At 35.0% G+C, this 18,389-nt stretch overlaps 1 protein-coding gene across 1 annotated transcript; it reads right to left on the bottom strand.

Moving 5' to 3' along the window:
* Positions 1–2,106: 2,106 nt before the first annotated feature.
* Positions 2,107–17,840, bottom strand: LOC118750600 (probable phospholipid-transporting ATPase IF). Its single transcript, XM_036485338.1, has 11 exons — positions 17,621–17,840; positions 14,168–14,378; positions 9,548–9,673; positions 8,840–9,386; positions 8,332–8,746; positions 6,595–7,282; positions 6,365–6,506; positions 5,788–6,290; positions 4,915–5,728; positions 4,516–4,842; positions 2,107–2,395 (listed from the first exon to the last, which is right to left on the bottom strand). The coding sequence occupies exons 1-11, from the start codon at positions 17,759–17,761 to the stop codon at positions 2,185–2,187; spliced, it is 4,125 nt and encodes a 1,374-aa protein (XP_036341231.1). The 5' UTR covers positions 17,762–17,840; the 3' UTR covers positions 2,107–2,184.
* Between the last annotated feature and the right edge of the window lie 549 nt (positions 17,841–18,389).

The raw sequence follows: 18,389 nt of genomic DNA, 5'->3' as shown, positions 1-18,389 counted from the left end.
TATGAATTTATATGAATAAGTTTCAATAATATCTCAAATTTATGAGATTTCAAGTCGAAACTTTGTCGCATTTTCGCAACTTTTTTTTTAAGATTTAAATTATTTCATTTTACTTTTTTATTTTTTTAAACTTTTTTAATTTTCGTGGATGTTTTTATTTTGAACGTAGCACAAAATAAAAGGGTGCACCGTACAAAAATTCAGATGTTAATATTTGAAGAACCACCCTAACACATATTGCGCTATGCGACAAAAAGCAAAAAATGTATTTAAAAAAAACGATAAAATCAATACACACACGAAACTAAATGCGAAATATAGTAAGTCAGAGAGAAAGCCAAGATTTTTTTCTTACATAGGAAGTAATTTATTCAAAAAATTATTTTAAAAATTCAGTGCAATGCAAAATAGCGATATGGGTATCAAATAAAGGAGGAATTTAAATTTTTGGTTACACTGGATGAAGAAGTATTGAAAATGTCCTTTTGATTAATTTTTTTATCCTAAACTAATAAAGTTATTATTGGTTATATTAGTTCTTAGCATATTTAAAAAAAAAAATTAAAAATTAAGTATATTTAAGTATAAGGTTCTAAAATGATATTGTCAATACTTATTCGTCCTTGTGCATCAAAAGATTTAATTATTTTCTAGCCTCATTTATTTAATGGCCATATTGTTTTTCTACATTGTAATGATTTTTTATATATATTTTTTGAATTAATGATATCCTTAAAAACACAGGTTTACTATATTTGACTCCTAGTTTTGCGTGTATATTGATTTTTTTGCGTGTGTGTAAAATTGACTGTCGCAGAATGTTGTACAAATTTATGTTGGAGTATCCACACACTTAGATACGTAAATACTTACAAACTTATGTAGATAGTAATTTCATGTGCATGCAATGTGTTGAATTTATAAAATTATTCTATTAAACTTACTATATTTATTAAAATGAAATTACTTAGATATTGTCATAAAATTTACGATCTTCGATTTGCGATTTATTATTCAATAGTGTAGTTATTATACTTAATAGAAACAATGCACTCGAAATAATTTTTGCTCAATTTCATTATTTATTCGTGTTCCAGTTAAGACACATACATATGTATTTCTAAAATTAATTTAATTAGTTAATAATGCAAAAATTAAAATAAATAAAAATGCGTTTTGCGTCGAAATTTCATTGTTTTTTATTTACAAATTTTTTTTTAAACTTTCGTTTTTTATGTACATGAAATTTAATTTAAAAAAAATATGTACATACTTATACAGAGGTCATGGCGTAAATTATCATACAATTTTTGTATGCAGAAAAAAATATTTCCTAGTTCTTAAAAATGCTACATTATCTACTATAGATATATTAACATAATTTATTTAAAAAATAAATTAATACTATATGTAAATCTTAGGCCTCTATATTTGGTGTCAAACTTAAATGCTATAGGTATAGGTCTTTACAATTATTGTGAATGCACTTTACAAAGTGTGAATAATACTATTTTAGTAAGATGCTAAGGTGGAGAAAATATTCGTCGCGATTTCCCTTAAGCTCTTTCCGGTTGTTTCGGAATTAAAGGTATGGTACAAAATCTATAAACATGTGCTTTTAATGACCAGAGAGAGCTTTTTCCATGTAGAAAGCTTTGAAAAACTTTTCCCAAGGGATACATATAACAGTCACTACCAAAACATTTCTCGCGCTTAAGGCATTCCACAGTTTTCATGTATGTATAAAATATATAGAAAACTTACAAAACTTCGTTCGGAATGAATAAAATCTAAATAAAGCTAAAAAAGCTCTGAAGAAGTTTGAAAGCTTATTCTCATAAAATCTATAGAAAGCTTAAAATTCTCTGCAGAATTTTGAAGGCTCATCCTCATAAGTCTATAGAAAGCTTTAAAATCTTCGTCTGCGACTGTAATAAAATCTAAAGAAAGTTAACAAAGTTCTGAAGAAGTTTGAACATTCATCCTCATTTAACTGCCGTGGATATTTTTAAATCTAAGTACTAAGTACACATCTGTATTTACTATACAGTATATATGTATACGTAAATACATATATGCGTATGAAAACATACATACAAACCTTTCTTACGCTACAAAACAAATATAATACATAACTTTTTTTAAATCGATAACTCAGCAGCCTTGTGAAGGGTTTTACCAAACTCATAAATGTGTCGTATTTATTTTTCGTTCCATTTTTAGACGACCTGCATTCGGATAAAAGCTGCGTTTCGGCAAATTAAAAGCTTTCGGTGTAACTCGTATTACGTAATCAGGCAGTAGGCAAGCAATTACTGCGAGTATGGTAAAAAGCCATATAGGAAGAGAGCAAAGCAGCTTATTGTATGCCCAATAGATATCGGTATCATAGTCTCTGTAATAAAAAAAAAGAAAATTTGCAAAAATTAGTTACTATGATTGAACATTAATTTTTCAGTCTTAGACGTCTTAGTTTTGGGCGACATTATATAATCACTTAATTTTTACTGACTGGCTACCTTCATATCTACAGCGGCCTTACTAAAACTTCTTTCTTTATACCTATTTGAAGAACACTCGATAGATGTTACAGTACTAACAGATTACCCCAACAAACTGATCTGTTTTGAGAACGAATTTTCAATGAAAATACAAGAGAAGAATGAACGAAAAGAAAAACCCACGTCCTATACATGCGGTACTACACTTACTCCTACCATAGGCAATGGGTATACAATAGGGTGGTCCAAAAAAAGTAAAGCCGGAAATTTAATGCTCTCACCCCCTAGGATTGTTCTATGTTTTTTTATTTTAAAATCAAAATATATTTAGAGGTCGCTCAAAGCGCTCAAAGTTTCCCATGTATTTTGTATGGGGAAAAAAAGACTTTTCGTAGAAATGGCATAAAATCCACGAAAATCGAAATTTTTCAATCTGAAAGCTCTGCTTCTCTTCAGAAGACTTCAGAGAATAATACCCAATTGTTTATTTAAACATTTTTTAATTTTAACTATTTTTTAAGGGTCTCCGAAAAATCCCAAAAAAAATCAAATATACAAACAGAAGCGTTAAAAATTATTATTAAAAAATAGTTAAAATTAAAAAATGTTTAAATAAACAATTGGGCTTTATTCTCTGAAGTCCTCTGAAGAGAAGCAGAGTTTTCAGATTGAAAAATTTTGATTTTCATGGATTCTATGCCATTTCTACGAAAAGTATTTTTTTTCCCATACAAAATACATGGGAAACTTTGAGCGCTTTGAGCGACCTCTAAATATATTTTGATTTTAAAATAAAACAACAGGCGTATACTTTTTTCGGTATAGAACAATCCTAGGGGGAGAGAGCATTAAATTTCCGATTTTACTTTTCTCCCATACATTTTTGGACCACCCTAGTATACAATCTACATAGTTTTGGTCTCAGGCTACAAAAACATTCATTCAACTGTACCGTTGACGAACCGAACCAGTCAATTCTAGACAGGAGGCAGGAGTTTCACTATCCTGTAAGAAAAACAACCCTGCACCCTTGGGAAATTTGGCAGGCGTGGCGGAAAATTGAGCAAGGAGTAACTAGGAACCGCTTAAGCTTCTCCTCTGGACGACAAACTCTTTGAACTTGAGGCATATATCAAGGGTAGGTCAGACGAGACCGCTCTACACACTATTGTGAATGTGACATAGAATTCCCTTATACATAAAACTTTCACTATACGTAAGTTTTTCGACATGGAGGAGGCAGATCTCTAAATAAAGTGGGAGTCGAAACCGACCTTATTGACCTAATTGGTAATAAAAGGGACCTAGCGCGATTTCTTGGATCCTTGAAACCATAGTTAATACCCTAATGTTTTACTGTGCCCTTATACCTTGAAGGGGAAATTCACTATAGAAAACTTTCCGCTTTCATTGGAATCGGTAACATAACATAACGGTAAGGCTTGGGGCATTGGGTGCTTAAATAACTTTTGATTTGGACATCTTTCGCATCCTTACTTGGGATGAGTGGGAGGTATTTGGGAGGAAGCAAGGGCGGAAGTTCGGGAGAATGATCCTTTGCTCTGAGCTTAACCTAAATCTTACGATGTAAGGGCATCGAGCTCGCTCTGAGAGCGCTCAAAGTTATAAGGGGATGCCTAGCCTCTCTCTTTCAGTTGCGTCTGACTATTTTCTAGTCCCACTTTTATGGGCACCAGGCCGTAGTGATGACTACTCATGGGCAGGTATAGCTAAGCCTATAATAACCATCTTAACCTAAATTATCTAAACCTAACCTCTAGGGTATTCATAACGGAAAAAGAACTCCCAGCTCACTTTTAACGTTATAAAATATATCCGACTACCGACGAATTTATGTAGAAGGATCACGGTCACAAAAAACCTCTTATATGGTAAAACATATTCCTGCTGCGACGGTATAAACATTGCGAAATATTTAAATAAAATTTTCAGTGTTATCTCTTGATATAACGACGAGGCCACCTTGACTTTAATGAAACTCATATGTACTTACAGATCGATTACGTTATAGATCACAGTGGTTATCACAAACGATAGTATGGAACCCACAATCGATACTATGAACCAATAGCTCAGGTACTTGGAATCCAGCAGTAATTTTAAGTTGACCACAACCACAACGATTTGCATAAGCAGCGTACCAAAGCAAGAGAACTCTGCCGGTTGACCAACATTCAAAAGAACATTGTTTGTAGAAAACACATACTCGGTGAAGAAAAAGGTGATCAAGGTGTGATAGACGCCAAAAAATGACCAGACAAGGAAATACTGCCAGTGAAGACCCTTATTGTTTGTATTCTTTTTGTAGAGCTCGGGTTGCCTAACGTAAAAGGAGGGTTAGAAAAATTATTTAACTCAAAAATTAAAGAATCAAATACTCTGAGATACTTACGTCATAAGCATCTCTTCGCTGTACGGCTTCTCCGTAAGTGATATAAATAAAATCGGCAACGAGGTATAAATCACATTATATAGCGTCAGGAATAGAGAATCATATACCGAACCGGAAGAGAATAGTGAATAGAATTGAAATAGGAACATGATACCCATAAAGTATATATTCTTGTAGAAGAAGTAAAGCACCAGATAGCACAAACGCGTCGTATGGTAATGCCCATGCACCAATATCAAGCGCTTCAGCATACAAAATTTTGCGAATGAAAAGTCTGCACAACGCGCCGCCTGTCGCCCTTCTTTGCCCATTATACCGAGGCCCACGTGCGCTTCCTGAATCATTGATACATCGTTTGCACCATCGCCCACCGCAGCTGTGGTATAGCCTTCCTTTGCAGTTCTAATCAGTGAGACCACTTCACTTTTTTGCAATGGACTCAGACGACAGCAGAGAACAGCCGTACATTTGATTGCAATATCACGGAACACTTCAGGCGTCTCACTCAGCGCTATGCTGAGACTTTTGCCATCGATTAGCAGCGCACATGGCGCCCCAATGCCAAAGACAATTTCCCGGTCGAGCGCATTCAAATGCACCAACATATCCTCTTTCGATTGGCAATCGATAATGAAGTACTTAATGGCATCGGGCGGTATGTGACCGCAAGAGAGCGCGATATTGAGTGCCGTCTCCACCTTGTCGCCGGTAAGCACCCATATCTTAATGCCAGCTTTTTGTAGAGAGATCAATGTATCGGCGACTTCATCTTGCAGAGCATCTTCAACGGCAGTAGAGCCTAGCAGCTCGAGATCTGGAAGCATATTCATTGTTTGCTACATATCAGTTTTTGGCAAAAGTTTATATACTCACTGCACTCAATGTTTGCATATGTTTGCTCCAGCAACTCTTTTCTATTCTCCAACGAGCTGTTTGCTTCACTCAAACCAGCGACAAACTGTCGGTACTCATGATCACCAACGCGTCGGCGCGCCACCGCCAAAGTACGCAAACCCTGACGTGCAAAGTCGCTTATATGCGCGTCAGTACGCGATACAATGTCTGACTGAGCATTGGCACACAACGGAAATACATAACTTTCAGCACCTTTCGTGTAAATCCATTTCGTGCCGTTTTCGTCCTTGACAATCACGCTCATACGCTTACGATCCGAGGTAAATTCTAGCACATTTAGGCGGCTGAAATGCATTTCGTTGACCTTTCCAACGCTAAAGGGACGCGAATAATCCATGTGCGGTGGCACAACCTTTATGCGTAAGACATCATCATCATCGCCCATATAGACGAGACCCAGATTGGCACAAGCCTCGACGAGTGCCTTTTCATCCGGGCTGGACGCTTGGTAGTCGAGTGTGCTGTGAAAAAAGTTTGATGCAGAGGCTTTTAAAGTGTGACTAGCAGATAAAATTCATATATCCGGTGAACTTACTGCACAACTTGCTCAATCTCGTGCTTACGTCGTTGTGACTCTGCGCGTATCAGAATGGTGGGCTGCCTTTGGAAGTTGGGCGCTGCGTAGGACTCACGCGACATAGTGCTTGCTGTACGGTAAAGTACACCACCTTGCTGCCCTAGAAGCATGTAAAACGGATTTCACATATATGCTTAGCCTTAAACAAGAACAAAACGTTAACTTTAAATTGCAATGAGCAAACTCACCTGGCTGCGTAATATATGCCGCCGGTGCGCCATAGGACTGCGATCGTTTGTGACCCGTCGCTATCGGAACAACGGAACCATCATCTGGCAAATCTATAGCTGATGTGGATCGTGTGAAAGGTAATGACGAGGGTCGTGAACCAGCAGGCACTAATAAGTTGGGCGCTGTTGACCGATTCACCATTTCAATTGTACATCCAACGCCCGTACCATTGGTAATTTGTATTGGTAACGACATAACTGGATGTATTCTCGACGTGGCACGCGTAAAATTCGGGCTACGCTTAACAATTAACGGACGCTTACGCTTCTCCACCTTATCCGTTTCGTCAAGTAACGGGTTTATATCAGAGGTAATATTTGCGGCAATCGAGCCATTTGTGCCATTACTATTTATGGCGCTGATAGTATCATTGGAGTTGATGCTATTATGGGTCTGACCATTGGGATTATTTGTTATAGATGTTTCCAATACTTGTATATTATCGAAATTAACGCCACTCTGTTGACTAGAATTATGACTCTCTTCGGTGATGTCTGAAATTGAGTACATTTTGGCAAGCCCACTTCGGCCATTAGCCTCTTTGTCCGGTGTTTCAGCCTCTTTTGCTTGGTTGGTATCTGAGTCACCTGCTACTTGAACTGTGTGACAGATAGTCAGTGCTTGAAAGAAGTTCTTTTGATCTTTCTGGAAAAAAATAAGTATACAATGGTAAGACTGTGCAATCATTATAAATAAAGATGTAGGCGGCATTTTTTCAAAATTTTGTTTTTGACCCAGAAATTCACCTAGGTGCTCTAGGAACATTTCTGCACCAAAAAGAAAATTTGAAAAAATGTCGCTTACATATTTTTTTGCCGGTTAGGGCTCGATATATGTATATGTAGGCGTAAAGGGTGTCAGCCCTACTTAAATGGAGGAAAACGTTTTTTAATGGAAAGCCAAAAATATGAACTTATTACCGACTTCCGTTTTCAAGTGACAGATTGGATGTCACACCAGTTATGTAAATTCATATTTCATAGTCCATGCCTTTGAATTGTGAACGTATCACGGTCTGGAATACCGAGGCATATTCCCAAGACCCCTACACCACATAAGGCGAATATCCGGACACAGAACCAATTTTAGAGACCTAAACTAAGGACGCCCTAGCAAAAAATAATATCATAAAAGGTTACGAGAGAGCTGCAAAAGGGATTAAACGCGATCGGCATAGCATATTTATTCAAGACGAAGAAAAAAAGGCAGAAAGGGGTGTATGCGAATAGCTGGCGAGATTTTGGCAGGCAGGAGGCTTAATAATTTTATCACAAATTAAGGCAGCCATTAAATGCTTTCCAAAACGGTACTAACACCTGCAGAGATTAAGATGGAAATGTGGCAACCAAGTTCAGAGTACATTTGTGATATGGAGGAAATATATATAGATAGGGCTGTCACTCCAGCATCATTCCCAAAATAACTCTTTGCGGAAATTGTAAACTGTTACAACAACAACATAACGGAGAGAAATCACGCTCCACAAATATCTCAACACGTCCGTCCTTGTTTATGGCGCAGCAACGTGGTCGATAACGAACAAAGATTATACGGCTTTTTTATAGTCCTATTCGCGTGACCGACGTATACCAAAGAATATAGAATTACGAACTGTGCGAGCTTCTCAACGGAATGAAAACAGTCCTAAAGCAATCACCGAGCAAGCGTTTACCTTAAAATTTGTTTATACTCACATTGAATTTATTGATATCGATCAGTGCGCCGGTCTCTTCCTCTAGCAAACGCGTCTTCTTAAAAACATATTTCCGTCCATTTATCGAACACTGTTGAAAAATCATTTCGTTCTTTGTTAATGTGCCAGTTTTATCCGAAAACAAAATGTCAATCTGACCCAATTCCTCATTCAAATTCGACGTATTAACTATGAAATGCTCATCGGTTGCCTCATCGTACAACTGCAGATCCCATTCCATGAAGAATCCGCCAATACCACGCTGTAACTCAATAGTCACATACAACGATATGGGTATCAAATAATTGAAGAGTATCAAAAAAGATAGGTAATCTTGTAGGAATTGTTTTATGCTGTAGCCATCGGCAGCAGGACCCAAATATGCCAGATTTGGAACTACATAAATCTCCTCATAACTGTTATAAAATAATGAAGTGCAAGTACAGAACCATGTATGTATGTATTTATCGATAATTCGCACTACCTCGCGCTTCTATGCGTCAACTTACCGCTTGAAGAAGTACATCATCGACACTATGCCAATCATCAAGACGAGCACCACAACCAAAAAACGATTCACATACACCTCACTAGAGGCACTTTTATTGCGCGTTAGTCTGCTATTCAGCTGCAGCTTGGTGGTCATGCCGGTGTACACGGCACACCCAATCACACATTCGGTATTCTTAACACGCGAGCCACGTAATAGCACATTATCAGCGGACAGTGGCAGTACGCGTCCCTCACTGCCGGCCAGCTCTATCTTACCATTGAAACTATACAGATCAGTCTTTGGACTCTCGCACTCGATGACGCCCAATTTGTGCAACTGGTTGATCTCGACTAGCGGCAGATCGCGCGGCACCAATAGCGTCTTCAAATTGGACTCACCATCCAAATTGGCTGTGGTTATGAAACATTTGCCATGTGGATCGGTGCTACGTAGCAACACCAAGTCGCAAGGCACATCACAATCGCGCTCCACCACCACCAAATCGCCCGGACAAACGTGCTGCGATTGGATGTCTGTCGCAACACCATTGCGTATGACTGTCACTGCAGAGAAAACAAAAATAAAATAAACATTTGAAATGCGCAATGAGTTTTGCAAATTATGATTTGAATTATAAAATTTAATTGTGCCAGATAATAAAACAATATTTTCGCACTGAATTTTTATACTGTATTTTGTTTTCAACAGCAGCGCGGATAAGCACCTGGTGAGCGATTCACGACGTTGTCGGTTCTGTAGCGTAAGAAGTCTTCATAGCCCTGTTTAGCGGCTGTGACGGCAATTACAAAGGCCAGCGGCAGCAATGATGTCATCGGTGAGACGGGACTGTCTGGAATTAAAATGAAAATAAATTCAAGCATTTAAATTTACATAAATTAAGTTAAACTAAATTAAGCTAAATCAAATTTGAATTATATTTAATTTAATTAAATTAAACTTTATTGAATTAAAAATAATTAATTTTCTGTATCACATTGCTTCACATCTCCGAAGGATCTTTGTTTTTCGGCTATTTCAAAATCAGTTTTTGTATTTATCTTGAATTTCATCTTCAAAAAAAAAATTAGGTGATAACTTTTCAAATAAATTTTATCACTTTCCTCTGGTCATTCTGTATGACGGAAGACATTATTTCGCAAGCCCGTTCCGAAAATTCATTTGCGGGTTCAACAGCCGCAAACATGATTTATGCATATGTCTCTACATACATACATACATACATATCGTTGCCCGTATGCCAGAAACATGAATGTGTAAAAATTAAAATTTTGGGAAATCAAGTTTGAAAGTTTTTTTTTTTTACTAGACATTTACGCAATTTAAATTGCAAAATATGTGGTTTTCGTGTACGCATGGTATTCTGGGTTTTTGTATAACATAGAACATCCAAAGGTTAATCAAGTCAACTCCATGGCTCAAAACTGATATATTTGCACATTCATGCTTCTGACATAAGGGTGATGATATGTACATATGTATATGCGAATCTGCCACACTGATTATAAATCCACTTTTAATCACCTGCCAATACAATTATTGCAATGTAGAGTAAATTTACAGTTTATAGTTACTTCCATATTGCTGATGTCAATCAGTACAACTGAATGGGCAACAAACATACATTTTAGTATAGCATTTTATTATTTTTCACAGGTAATTTTCCTTTCTATAATTTTTGCTAATTGCTTGCATTGTGAAAGATATTAAAAAAATAAGAAGAAAGCGAGAAAACTTGTTCATAATAGTTGTTGTTTAGTAAATTAAATTGACCTTTTCTCATATGTACTCGTATCTCAGATATGGAATTCCCCGCTAATGGAGTATGCATACATACATACATACAGTCACTCACAGAATTATTTCGCATTGTATTTTTACGATATTCAAAATGTTTTTCATAGTAAATTTTTTCCAACAAAAACCATGTAAATCTAAAATTTGAAACTTTAGAAGAAATTGAGGCAAGTTCAGCAAACTTTCATCAAACTGTTTGATTCGATTTTCGACCGATATTTCCGGTGCATCGATGTATATTTTCGATGCATCTATGTTTTACCTTTTCCGACATCCCCAGTGAGTAGCTTAATACACATGCCGTTCTTCTTGAATAGCCACGTGGCCATCAAATCAATCAAAGCGGTAATGCTAAGGGCAACGTTACACAGGAATTCCTGGCTGCCCAAATTGAAATTAGCACCGTTTTCTGAGATGACGAAGAGATGGAAACAGTCGAGCACTTCTTCTGCAGTTACCCAGCTTTAGCTAAGAGCACACATTCACCCTAGACTCTTCTTTTTGTTTAGTTGAGTTGCAAACAGGACAGAGATCAATTCAACAGATACCTATGTAACTTCTACAAATAGTTTCTTAATCTGACGAGTCTGTACAGATGCTTCTTCTAATCTTAGTTACTCCTTAGGACGGTCAATTAGAGGCCGGTATCTCTACAGTGTGTGATGCCGGTCCTTAACAGTACAGAGTCAACAGCCCAATGAGAGTTAACTCCCTGCTGTGATAACCTCCCTAGGGACCCCAGTTTTTCAGTGCAATTTTAAACTTTGAACAGCTGGCTGACATTTCATTGGTTAATCTTAGTTTAAACCAGTCAGCTCGAGCATTTAAACTAAGTTTAAACTCCAGCTGTGCATTGAAAAACTGACTCTAAGTGATTAAATCATGCAACAAATTATGCTCAAACTGATATTTATTTATACTCAGTTTCTCTACTTTTCATTACGGACGTGCATTTATTTATTTTTTTTTGTCCAGAATTCTAAGCATCTAATCAATTACTACCACAATAATCAACAATCTGTAGAATATCGTCAGCGCGAACAAAAACAAACATGCAAACCATAATTCACAGTAATAAAATTTTAATTGATTGCGCATAAGAGTGTGACCATATAAATTCAATCAGTGAACTGAACTCCTAATACTACATATGTATGCATGTAATAGACAAATAGATGCAAAAAATACAAAATTATAAAAGGTAGAAGAGAAAACAAAGAACCAAACCAAGCTACTCAAATAAACAAATTAAACATTGCGTATGACGAGAAGTTAGTATGTCAGTGCTTGGGTTTAATTGTACTGCGATCCAAAAATGCACGACCCATCAACCAAGTGCCCGCTCCCATGTCACCATACATTTGACTGCATACATACATACATACATACGAGGTGAGGCTAAAAATTTTTGAGTCTAAGGTATTAAAATAGAGAGAAATGAATCGAAATTTTATTTGTATATAAAAGTTCCCTCTACTTCAATGCACTGCTTACATTTATCATAAAAGGCTTTTAGTCCAATGAAAAAAATTCGCCGTACTTCTCCTCGAAATGCTTGTCTACTGCCGCCTTTATTTCTTCTTCAGTCGAAAATCTTCGTCCTCGAAGGTTTTTCTTAAAATCGGAGAACAGGAAGTAATCGCTGGGGACCAGATCTAAACCGTGACTTGGCTTAGTTTTGTCAACACTGCGGCATAATAGTGAAAATAATACCTTCGTCTTCCCCTTATTCGGTGCTGTAACCGTCTAAGCGATTTTGGCCGGGTTCCATAAAGCACGCCAATCGTTTCTCTTCTGTGCCAACTGACGCCAATTCGAAATGCCAGGTAAAGCCAAATCCCTCCCCACTTGGTCTTTCCAACGCGGTGGGCCTCCCTTCTCTTCCTCTGCTACCACCAGCGTCGATGTCCATTGGAACAACATGGCTAAGCCAGCGGCGCCCTGTATTTTAATTCGATGCGCTATGTACATACCGTTGTAAAACTCATACAACTCAACGTTCCATCGTCTGCGGTAATCTTTCGCAAAATTTTTCTCTCGAACACTACAAAATCCGGCTCATCGAATTTTGTCAGAATAGATTCACAATGCCAAAAAACAGTGGGAACGGCAGTGTTTAGGCGCCCCGACCTGGGATCGTCTTCCAGCGACTCTACCATTTTTGAAAACGCAATTATGATAATGACTTGAAATTCGGTGTTTATATTACTAAACAAAACATTAATGACACCTTAAACGTACTCAAAACTTGTCAGCCTCCCCTCGTATGCATGTACATATGTATGTATGAATGTCTATCAATCAAAGAGTAGAAAACGAGGAATCAATGAAGAGAAAATGCAAAAAAAATAAATAAACAATCTAAAAATAATATACTTTAATTGTGCCACATTAATTTGAGCTGATGCCAGTAGTAGTTGCATTGAACTGCGAAAAAGCGTTGCGTTCAGTTTGCAAGCATTCACCGTTGTGTGCGAAGTGGCGCATGAAGGTGATGGTCAAGGTCCCGCAATCAATATACATATGTATGTATGTATGTATTTATGTATGGATTTGCATGCAAAAGAGGGTGCTGGGTGGTGCACAGTTTATCACTGCCGACACATTTACGCGCAACGAAAAATCGCTAATTGCTGTAACATGAAATTTTAGTTCGTTAGCAAATTTTCCTAAGGCAATCAAATCGATATTTTCACTTACTTGGGTTTCCTTTTGGAGTAGTGAAAATCAGAATTTTTTGCTTCCACTAAGTTTTATATATATGAAAGAAATCTCCACATTAGGCCAAACGATCAGGTTTCACATGCAAATACTCATTTTTAAGTGCGTGTTTCTCTAGCTTGGCTTTATCTCAAGAAATAAATATTGGAAAATATATGTACATAGAATTATATTCTTCATCAAAAACTGATTCATTAACAGTAGTAAAAAAAAAAACGGTTCGATTGGTTTGAAATTTCAATCCTACGTAAGCTACGACCTATTAGTGACTCGTATTGTCTTAATTTTGCAACTGCTAAAAACCCTTTTACGCGATGAAAACATTTTTTTTTTTTTTGTTTTTTGCACAGAAAAAGTAGTAATTTGACCCATTGTTTAATGGTTGGAAATTGCAAAGTTTTACAAAATACCCACAAATTATGATAGCAAAAGAAGTATAATGTCGAAATCTAGTTGTATTTTTGATTTATTTACATACTTGTTTACGTCAAATATTTCAAACTCCCTAAAAAGTCTAAAATTTAAATGCACTCGCGTGTTATTTCTGTTCCATTTTAATTTTATTTTTATTTTTTTTGTTTTGTTCATTCACAAACAGCGAGACAACTTGCTAATTACTTGTTATCAAAGCTTTTAGCACCTGTGCATAAATAAACATACAGAGACACGCGCACACAGCCAAACATACACACACACATTAGCACCCTTCAAAATTTCTAAAACTAATCGCAATTTATGTATAATCTCGACAATATTTATGAGTAACAGTCAAACAAAATACTTAATCGTACGCTTAAGTGTGTCTTACCAATCACTAGCGATATGACAGTCATAATGAGAAAATAGAAATTTGCTATTCGTCGAAATTGTTCGAGCAAATTTTGTGGCAGGAATGTTATTATTGTGTATTTGGTTGATTTAATGCGATTCAATTGTTGACGCCCCTTTTTCTTTTTCACCTCCTCATCGCCGCCGATTTTGATTTGTAGCCAATCATTGATTGTGCTAACGCGGGAACCCTAACCAAATGAAGAAATAGAGAGAAAAAAATAAACTTTAATAAAATCAAGTTAATATAAAAAACTTAAATTTAAAGTAAAAGTTATAAAAAAGCTTAATTTAAGCTAAATTAAACTATAAATAAATCGAAGGAAACCAACGAACTACAGTGTTATGCCTAAAGTGCCCATTCTTTCTGTATTCTTCGAGACTGTCCTTTTTTTGTTAGTCGTCCTGGTTATTTGTTTATTTTATACAGTACGAAAACTATGCTGAATGTATTTTAATGCCACCTTATTTCTTCTGACATGCGTATTTGTATACTTCGTATATAAATATTTGAGAAAAGACACTTAAAAAGAAAAATACCTTTTTTTTATAAAACAAAAAAACATTAACAAAAAATTTAAAACTGATTTTTAAAAATTTGGTGTCATTGTAAAGGCGATTAAACCTACTTTCTTCGGGTATGCATATTTCGTATATAAAAATTTGAAAAAAAAACACTTAAAAGCAAAAAATAACCATTTTTGTAAAAAAAATATAAACCAATTTTTAAAAAATTATTATCATTGTAAAGGATACCAGAAAACTAATACTTTCTTAAACCCTAATATTTCTATTTATATACACAAAAAAAAATTTAATTAAAAACAATTTTTCCCTCTATATAAACTTCTTTATTCACATCATTTCGGGTTGCTGTGCAGTAAAGCAATTAACATGCCAAATGTTTTTAATTTGAAGCAAGTATTCCAGATTTGTTTATTTCAATGTATGTACTTTGTTAATGGTATACTATATACATATGTTTATATGTACACAACAGCAAACCTTTTGTGTAGCAACTGCATTTGAATTAGTTCATTTGTAAACAAGGCCTAACGATTTAAAAAATATTTGTATTTGTTATTTGCAATTACTTGCTTTTGTATCTGATATCTACATACGTAGGTATGTACAAATTTAGCTTTCCGTAATCTAAATAAGTCCATTTCTTCAATATGATTAAATGATAAGTTAGATGTATGTAAATACTACAATTTCTTAACTTCCAGCTGTACAAGCTAAGACGCTTGATTCACGTCCCTAAATCATACCGATAATTTGACGAATCCAGACGCACGAAGGTCTTACTAAAAAAAGCCCCCTGGCCAACTTTCATAGTGAATAGCTGTTTTAACAGAAAAACTTGTCGAAATCGCCTAGTGAGCATGCACTAGCATGCTATTCGAGAGTTCAAGTCATCGGGCAAAGGATTTTTAAAATTTCATTAATTTATTTTTATTTTTGTCTTTTTTTAATTTAATTATCTTTTAATTTGTATACCTTATTTTTTTTTTTAATATGTATATGGGACGCTCCATGTCATATATCTAAAAATTGGCGCAGTACAAAAAACGTTCAAGGGCTAAAAATGTTTGTACACTTTTGCTCGTTGAATAGCAGTGTGGCGATTTTGGAAATTAAATATGGTGGCGTCAGTAGAAGTGATGCAATTCATCAAATTCACGAACCGACAAATAATATCATTAAAAAAAAATTACAAAACCTAAAAAATCAAATGAAGGGAGGTTTTTTAAACCATCTTAGGCTCACTGAATATATGTAGATTTGGTGTCGGATTTTAAAAATTCAAAATGGCGGATCCAAAAGGGAGGACGATTTTTTTTAGTTCAACATTTTTGCTCGAAACTTGAGATGCAGGGATTTTCAGGGTTGCTGAACTCAAATCTGGTGTCAGATTTTCAATCTTATCTTATCAATCAATTCTTAATCGCGAATCCACGGAATAGTTAAATTCGAACGTACGTACATGGCGTATGAGTTACTCAGATGAGATGAGAAAGTTGCTCATACGCCATGTACGTAGGTTCGATTTTAACAAATCGCCACACTGCTATTTATTAAAAGAACAAAAGTGTGCAAGCATTTTCAGCCCTTGAACGATGTTTTATATTGCGCCAATTTTTGATATAGCTCTGTTCCGATTGACATGGAGCGTCCCATATATATATTTGTTTTTATTTAATTTAATTTGCAGAAACATTTTTTTCTTCCTTTTCTTCATTAACTAATTTTTTTATTTAATTTTCTTTTAATTATTAGATGATATTTTTTTAAATAGAAATATTTAAATTTAATTTAATTTTTGGAAACGGATTTCATTTTTCGTTTTTTTTAATTTATTTTTCTTTTAATTTTTAGATTACATATATTACTTTGAAAATAACTTCTTTTTTTAAACACATTTAATTTTTTAGGAACTGATTTTATTTTTTAATTTATTTATTATTTAACTTTTTAGATTTTTTTCTTCATTTAATTTTTATAAACCTATTTTATACTTTTTTCTTTTTTTATAATTTTTTTTTTATTTACTTTAAACTTCGTTTATATTTCATTGTTTTAAAAAATATATTTATATGTTTTTTAAATTTTATTGTTCAAAATAGAAATATTTTAATTAAATTTAACTTATGGAAACCCATTTAATTTTTTTCCTTTTTTAAATTTTATTTTCTCTTACTTTTTATATTATTATATTATAAACCTTATTATATTTCTCGTTGTTTCCAATAAGTCAGTGCAACAGCATTTTGGCTTGCGGAATGATTCCAACTCAGAATGAAAGGCCTAGAAATATGACGGGAAATAATTTTGTAGAACATTTTAACCCAATAGCTTTGTCACGAAAGAGTCGTTTTGTCTCGTTTTTGAAAAGTCGGAATATAATGGCATTTTGTGAGATTTCTACATAAAAGTTGCTGCATATTTCAAGGGGAATATTCGAAATTTTTTCTCTGGTGACTCTTACGTCCTTGTATAAAGATTTTGTCTGCGAACGTACCTAATGAAATTTTTTTCGGCGAATAATTTTTAAAACATTTTAAACATCCTCTAGTGACCTTCCAAATATCATTTTATTCAGACTGCCCAAAAAAAAAGGGTTAAAAACTACCCTTTGATGAGAGAGATAATGTATTAAAATGTTCAACAAAACTATTTCTAGTGTAATTTTACTATACATGTGTACCTAAACTATGATTTCGAGGTCTTACTATATGGGTCTAGGTCTTTCATCAGTGAGCTTAAATCATTCCGCCTCAAGACAAAGGCTTCGAAATTGTTGAACAGTGTAAAATAATATAAACTGATGTTTTATTTGAAATTTACCTATACGTTATTTAATTTAAGTATTTTTTCATATATATAAATAATTAAATTTTAACTCATTGTCAGTCAATTAAATCACACGCACCTTATGCCATTTCCAGGACAGACTTTCTTTAACGAAAGGCTTTGTTTCACTCGCATTATGAGAAAGCGGAAATCCATAGGTTGCTGCATTGACGCGTCGATAGCCGCCAGCGATGTGATCATGTCGGCCGACAAAATTCATGATCCGCAAAAAATCCGACACAAAGCACAAAATATCACAGGACAAACACACAAGCAAAAGCGGAGCACACTCTTTGGTGCGCTTTGTTGCCATAAAAATAACTATATAGATGAACTTTATCTCATATTGCTATGTATGTATGTATTTCTCACTCAATATTTTCATTGAGACAAAGTTTTTGAAATTATGTTTTTTTTTTGTGACTCGTTTGCACTCCGCACTCCAGAGCACAAAATCAGATTTCGCATGTAAACAGGATTTTTTATTTCAGCAAAAAATTTCACTTTATTTTGTTGGCGCGTTATGCGTAGCATTTGTTGAATTTTATTTTTGACCAGCACCGTTTTCGAGTTGCCACACGCCGTGTCATAAGCAACTGTGGCGATTAAACTCATTCAACTCGGCTGGCCGCATTCTATAACTGTTAAATGCGAAAAAGTGTTTGTTGTTATTTGAATTGCGCGTGCGCACTTCACTACTATCACGCGCAGACGTTAAACGGCATCTGAACTCAGCGCAGCGGTAAATTGGTTTTTTTTATTTGCCGCTACCAACGCATTTGAATGTCTGAAAGCTCTCTTTGTTACGTATTTGCGAATTTCTAAGTTTTTTTTTTTAATTTATTTGT

Source organism: Rhagoletis pomonella, unplaced genomic scaffold (genome assembly GCF_013731165.1).
Source record: "Rhagoletis pomonella isolate Grant_MI unplaced genomic scaffold, Rhpom_1.0 Rhpom_scaffold_00318, whole genome shotgun sequence".
NCBI classification, from domain to species: Eukaryota; Metazoa; Arthropoda; class Insecta; order Diptera; family Tephritidae; genus Rhagoletis; species Rhagoletis pomonella.
Note: the sequence above shows the minus strand (reverse complement) of the source record. Positions and strands in the feature narration are given on the sequence as shown.

What these genes read in the sequence shown, in the direction of transcription:
- LOC118750600 (XM_036485338.1), bottom strand. Translation starts at nt 17,761, where the DNA reads ATGAATTTTGTCGGCCGACATGATCACATCGCTGGCGGCTATCGACGC. An exon ending in TGTCCTGGAAATGGCATAAG is followed by an intron (nt 14,379 to 17,620) that starts GTGCGTGTGATT and finishes TCATTTGGTTAG; the next exon opens with GGTTCCCGCGTTAGCACAAT. An exon ending in ATCTATAACGTAATCGATCT is followed by an intron (nt 2,396 to 4,515) that starts GTAAGTACATAT and finishes TTTTTATTACAG; the next exon opens with AGACTATGATACCGATATCT.